At 35.9% G+C, this 6,757-nt stretch overlaps 2 protein-coding genes across 2 annotated transcripts; one reads left to right on the forward strand and one right to left on the reverse strand.

The window, feature by feature from the left end:
* LOC104735299 (heat stress transcription factor A-4a-like) lies at positions 522-1,402 on the reverse strand. Its single transcript, XM_010455059.2, has 2 exons — positions 1,022-1,402; positions 522-915 (listed from the first exon to the last, which is right to left on the reverse strand). The coding sequence occupies exons 1-2, from the start codon at positions 1,256-1,258 to the stop codon at positions 778-780; spliced, it is 375 nt and encodes a 124-aa protein (XP_010453361.1). The 5' UTR covers positions 1,259-1,402; the 3' UTR covers positions 522-777.
* Positions 3,488-6,757, forward strand: LOC104737967 (ARMADILLO BTB ARABIDOPSIS PROTEIN 1-like; the record flags this gene model as incomplete). Its single annotated transcript, XM_010458210.2, has 15 exons — positions 3,488-3,842; positions 3,966-4,132; positions 4,338-4,510; positions 4,596-4,716; positions 4,802-4,876; positions 4,957-5,051; positions 5,146-5,221; positions 5,354-5,461; positions 5,581-5,709; positions 5,804-5,872; positions 5,951-6,010; positions 6,094-6,217; positions 6,308-6,447; positions 6,530-6,593; positions 6,678-6,757. Coding segments are annotated over exons 1-15 (1,815 nt in total), but the record flags the coding sequence as incomplete, so codon positions are not given.

Genomic DNA, 6,757 nt, shown 5'->3' on the forward strand with positions numbered 1-6,757 from the left:
TTTTTTTTTTTTTTTTTCTTGGGATTTTTATGGTTTGAGTTTTAGATCTCCCACGGTTTATATTTAAGAAGTTGACTAGTTTGTTATAATTTACGATTTGTGGACTAGTTGTTCCACCAAAACTAAGAGGGGTGAACATACATATGTGAAGCAAAAGGAAAAACAAAGAAAGAAGCGGTTTGTCTTTTGGAAGTGAAACAAAGTCGCGGTACGATCAAATTAGCTCTCTAAATAGCAACGAACATATCACATCCAAAGGACAAGTTTTTAACATATAATAAGTGAGAGAGAGAGAGAGAGAGAGAGAGAGAGACATAGAGAGGTCTCCCTCCATAAAGGGAATTTCATTATCCCTTTCCTTCCATCTCCAGCATCGAATGGGGAACAAAAAGCCTCAACCTGAATTTCATGGATTTGGTGGCCATTCTCATCCAGAGCATATATACCAAACTCATCCCACAGCATATAGACTTCATTATGTAAGTAAGTAAAAAAAAAAACACAAATCATAAAATGACAAGTATACAAAGCAGCATTGCCAGCCTGAAAGATCCATTATCAAATCAATCTTTCGAACCACAAGTTAAGAGATATCAGATTTTAATGTTATAGTTTACAGAAAGAAAGATGCCAAATTTCTCTTTATTTCACACAGCAAGTAGAAGTGATGACACTCAAAAAGTGAGTTTTGAGAGATTCTTCGCTAAAGCTCTCTCCTTCATTGCCAATGTCAAAGCTCTGGTTTTCTCCATTAGTCTCGCTACTTTGGCTGAATCCTTAAAACACAAAAGCTTTAGGGGGTAGACTAGCCATGTAGCGCTTGTGTATCTCCTCCGCAAGCTCAGGTTTACCTCTCACAAAATTATCATTTGCATATTCCCATCGCTCCTCCTCAGACTCAACTTTTTTAAAGCCCTACATATATATTACATGAGAAGATCAAAATATTGTTTCCTTAGCTTCCTTTTCAAATTAACTAATTCAATCAACAAAAAATACAAACAAACAAAAAAAAACTTACAAAGGTATCAAGCATGAAGGTGAATTTTGACAGCTTCTGGCTTAGAGAGAATTTGGGAAGAACATGTGTGCATAACTCAGTTTGATTCCAAACGATGAAACTCTTGCCGCTCTCACTCCACGAGATTATTGCATCCATTGAAGTATCATCCACCATCTCGTATAATCTTGATGGGAAACTACGAAATGGCCTAATCGATGATCTTGAGGATCCTCCACAATTATTATCACGAACCATCCCTACCTATTCACCCCCTTCAAATCTTCTAATGAAGAAACCCTAAAAGTAATTAATCCACCACCAGCAGCAGATCATCAAATCAGTTACGCGACCAAACAATAAAGTTCTATTGTAGAAAGAAAAAATATGATCTCGATTGTCAAAAAAAAAAAAGAAAAATATATGATCTCAGAATCGACAGAGCCTCTTTGTTTGTGAGAGGGTTCTGGTTCAATCAAATGTAAAATATACAATTGAGTCGGTTTACTTTACTTGTACCGTCCAAACTAAACCATGTATACTAACACGGCATATGCAATGTCTAGCGCTGTTATGTAATATAGAAACTGGTGGATATGTACAAGACAATGTCTTTCTTTTTTTTGGTCCGAGTAATGTATATATGATTAACTATCTCTCGATGGTTAGTGTCTAGATTATAAAACCATGGATAATTGTTTGTGTATGAATCAGCTCTTTTTTGGGGTTAGATTCGTGAAATTTAATTTGTGTGGATGGTTACCAATCACAAATTAAATTTTGTATACAGATACCCTAACTTACGTTAACTCCGTTGTGATAATATGGAATCAGCTGTTGCACACGTGAACTACACCATCTTCCCCAGGGCATGTGACACTCTTCCAAAATTCTCACAATTATGAAAGTCGTGTATCTCATATTTGATTTCGAGATTCCATCGGGAGTTGTTAGGTTTCGTGTGCGCTAGTTACGATAAGTGGCTTTGTGAATCAATGAGACGAGCCAGAATTCCAGAACTGATCTGCCCATATTGGTTCTAATGGTAAAAGTGGAGAGATATAAGTCCAAGAAACAAGATTAGAATCCTAGTTCATATTTTTAGGGCCAGCTCTAGCTCGAGCTCACTAATGAGGGTTATTACTTATAGCAATTGGTTTTGTTCAAGTCGACCTCAAATATGTAATCTACACCATATAATGTATCGACTAATCAAAACCACCGAAGAAGATTATGACTTTCCTCCAAGTAAGTAAAAGTATTATTTACTGTAAATGTGGTTAGTTTAATAAAACAATTGAAAGCTAAATAAAAGATAGATTTTTCACACACAAAACCATCAAAAAAGGAGAAATTTATTTAGAGCGAATAACATGTTAATTACGTTACCTTATGTATAAAAAGCTAGAAATTTACAAAAACATGTAAAACAATATTTTTATCCGTTACTTATATCAATTGATTTTATTTAAGTCGAGCTCAAGTCTGTGATCCGACACCAAAAATCCAATAGAGTCGACTACCCAAAACCATTTTTCAAAATCACCACTTTTTCACCAATTTTTTTTTTATGTATTACAAGTATGGTTAGTTTAATCAAACAATATAAAATAATATATATTTTAAGAGATTTTGCCTCTATACCTATCAAAAACTAAATAGAGAAAAAAACATATTGATCACGTTGCCTTATAAACGTGTAGGTCACGTTACCATAAAAATTGGCGGTAATTTATAGCATTTGGTTTTGTTCAAGTCGAGCTCAAATATATATCTATATAATGTAGCGACTAATCACAATCATTTTTAAAAAGATATTTCGCGCATGAAAAAACCGTATTGATCACGTTACCTTTTAAACGTGTAGATCACATTACCATAAAAATTGGGGGTTATTTATAGCATTTTGTTTTGCTCAAGTCGAGCTCAAATATGTATCTGTATAATGTAGTGACTAATCACAATCATTTAGAAGAAAAAAAGATTTCGCGCGTGAAACAGACGTATTAATCACGTTATTTTATAAACGTGTAGATTACGTTACCTTTAAAATTATATATCTAAATTTACAAAAAACATGTAAAACAATCTCTAACATACAATAGTTCTAATGTATTATACAAATCTATATCTAAATATATGGTCATTAAAATCAAGATATATGAATCCAAGACTATTTTCGATAAATTAAGAAGTTTAAACTGGATTTGAAAAATTTGAAGCAAACCGAATCAACTGATATTAAATTTTAAAGCTATCCAAGACTTTTTTTTTTACATCTTTCTTTATTAAATTTTGTGTTTTGAACAAAGATTTTAGTAAAAAAGGAAAAATACTTTTGACTAAAAAAAACTAAAAAGGGAAGAAAATAATAAATTCCCTCCAAGCGGAACGGACACGAGGGAAACATTTCAATTTGCCTCCCAAACGAAAACAATTTTTTTCACAGAACCGCCACAACGCTTTGATAAAATAAAAAGGCTCTCTCTCTCTCTCTCATCTCTCTCGATGATAATCTCCAAATCCTTCAAAGCACCACCGCACAAATCCTCCGCCAGATCTTCTTCTTCGTCGGTGATCTCAAACCATCAGCAAATGGAGAGCCACCTGAAGCGCCAGCGAACCACACGTGTCTCCACCAGGAACTTGAAGCGAAAACTCAATCGCAACACAGCAGATGCTGCGTCACTCGTCAAGGCGGCTAACGACGAACAGCAAAGTCTCGTCCGCGCGATCCGCAGCCACATCGATGTTCTTAACTCCGTCTTCTCAGATGATGATGAATTTGATCTCGAAGCTGTTGAAGACGCTGCTGGTGATCTCGCCGACCTGGCTAAAATCGGTACCGTACTCTCGTCGCTTTTCTCCTCTTAATCTGTGGTTTTATTGAACTCAGATCTGCTCTCCTTGCTTGCTATAGTCTTTGATTTTGGATTAATTTGTTTTTATCATCTGTTTTATATAGACGAAAATGTGGAAATCATCGTTGAAAATGGAGCTATCCCTGCGTTGGTGAAATATTTGGAATCTCCGTGGGATTCAGAAGTTGCCGGCGGTGATGCTCCCAAATCTTGCGAGCATAAGTTAGAGAAAGATTGTGCTATTGCTCTCGCACTCATTGCTGCGATTCAGGTAACTCGTCTTCAATTGTGATTGGTGAAATTGTGGATTGAGATCTTGGATTTTAGAAATTAGAAATTTGAAATTAGACCATGTCTTAGCATTCGAATTTTGAAATTTGGCAATTTTGCAACTATCTTTGTTTAATTTTTTTAATTGGAGTTTTGTGTACTGATGTGAGCTTTTTTTTTTTTTTTTTTTTGTTTCTGTTAAATAGCCTGGTTACCAGCAGCTCATTGTGGATGCTGGAGCTATAGTTCCCACCGTGAAGTTGTTGAAGAGACGGTGTATTTGTTGTGACACTACGGCTGCTAATGCTGTTATTAGGAGAGCAGCTGATATAATCACTAATATTTCTCATGACAATCCAAGGATTAAAAAATACATAAGGTACTAGTAGTGTCTGATATTCGTTATTGGTTATGGTAATGACTTTGCTGTTTTTAGTTAACACGTTTGATAAATTTCTTTTCAGGGTTGAAGGTGGCATTCCACCACTTGTTGAGCTTCTAAATTTTCCGGATGATAAAGTACAGAGGGCTGCTGCAGGGGCCTTGCGAACAGTTTCTTTTAGAAACGACGAGAATAAGATCCTAGTATGTTTTTTTTTTTTTACTACGATTATGTTTTGTTTAGGCTTGTAAGAGGCATGTTTCTCACATTATATAAGCAACTGTGTAGATTGTGGAGTTGAATGCTTTGCCTACGCTTGTATTGATGCTTCAGTCTTCAGATTCTTCTGTGCACGGTGAAGCGGTTAGTTCTTTATCTTGCTTTGGATTGTTTCAATCGGTTTGCTTTGTTCAGTTCCTTCTAATTTACTATGGTCTTTTCAGATTGGGGCAATCGGAAATCTTGTCCACTCATCTCCTGACATCAAGAAAGAGGTCGTCCGTGCTGGTGCCTTGCAACCAGTAATTGGACTACTTAGGTATGATTATTTATCTGTCTTCTTTTCTTCTTCTGCTGAAACACTTAAAAATTTGAAATATGATTTGTAACTGTTGGCATAATATCTGCTATAGCTCCACTTGTTTGGAAACACATAGAGAGGCAGCATTATTGATAGGTCAATTTGCTGCGCCTGATTCCGATTGCAAGGTATGACCTTGTCTCTTTCTTGATATGCTGTATTTAAACACGCTCACTCAAACTCAGTTTTTTTTGACGATATAAATGGATGGATTCAAACTAGAGAACATATTAAACAGAACTCGCAACATAATCATGCAGGTGCACATTGGCCAGAGAGGTGGCATTACACCCCTGATTAAGATGCTTGGATCATCAGATGAGCAGGTCGTGGAGATGTCAGCTTTTGCTCTTGGTCGTTTGGCCCAGGTAACTATGTTTTTGAATTAGCATCTGAATGTTGATCTGGTATTATCAGACCTTTTGTGTTAGGAACAAAAATTCGAACTTTTATGCTTAATGCATGTCTGATGTTTTGAATGTTGCAGGACGCACACAATCAAGCTGGCATTGCACATAGAGGAGGTATCGTCGCGTTACTAAATCTTCTTGATGTGAAAACGGGGACTGTGCAACACAATGCCGCATTTGCCTTGTATGGCCTTGCAGATAACGAGGTAAACCATACTCGCGATATATAGTTTTATATACAGCTATATATTTTGCTCACTTGACATACCATGAGTATTTAATATATTTTTCTGTGAATAGGAAAACGTAGCAGATTTCATTAAGGCTGGAGGAGTTCAAAAGCTTCAAGATGACAACTTCACTGTTCAAGTATGCATTTGACTGCTTATATTTGCAAAATCAATCTATAAAATTTTCAAACTCTAATTACAAGTATTCTATTTGCAGCCGACTAAGGATTGTGTGGTGCGGACATTGAAGAGGCTACAGAACAAAATTAATGGACCAGTGAGTACCTATATCTATTGACCTTCTGGCTCTCGATTAAGTTTGGCGATGGTTTTAATCCCTTGATGTCTTACCCTTCTCAGGTACTAAACCAATTATTATACCTAATGAGAACCGCCGAGAAGACTATAAAAACACGAATTGCTCTTGCTCTTGCACATCTTTGTGACCCTAAAGATGGAAAAGTTATTTTCATTGATAACAAAGGTAAGAATCTCATATTCAGAATTTTTTTTTCTAATTAGTATTTTCTTTTGTTGGTTTGCTTTTTCTGATCTATAGACGATACTAATGCAGGAGGAGAACTTTTGTTGGAACTTCTCTATTTCTCAAGCGTCAAGCAGCAGAGATACAGTTCAAGTGCTTTATACGAATTAGCTACAAAAGCTACATCCTTTGCAACAGAGGACTCAGCTCCTGCCTCACCCACCCAACAGGTAAATAATTTTCATTTCTTCTTTTAGCAACTAATAATTTCTGATTCGAGGTCTTAACTTGTTATTGATTATTATACTGAAGGTATTTTTGGGTGAAAAATTCGTGAACAACCCTACTTTGTCCGATGTCACATTTCTCATTGATGGTATAACATTTAATCCCATTTATGTTTCACTAAATCCACCTATGATAACCTTCTTCAACTGAGTATATCCATGTCATATGGCAGGTAAACAATTCTCTGCTCACAAGATTTGTTTGGTAGCTTCCTCTGATATATTTCGTGCAATGTTTGATGGTCTATACAAG

This window comes from Camelina sativa, chromosome 13 (genome assembly GCF_000633955.1).
Source record: "Camelina sativa cultivar DH55 chromosome 13, Cs, whole genome shotgun sequence".
Classification (NCBI taxonomy): domain Eukaryota; kingdom Viridiplantae; phylum Streptophyta; class Magnoliopsida; order Brassicales; family Brassicaceae; genus Camelina; species Camelina sativa.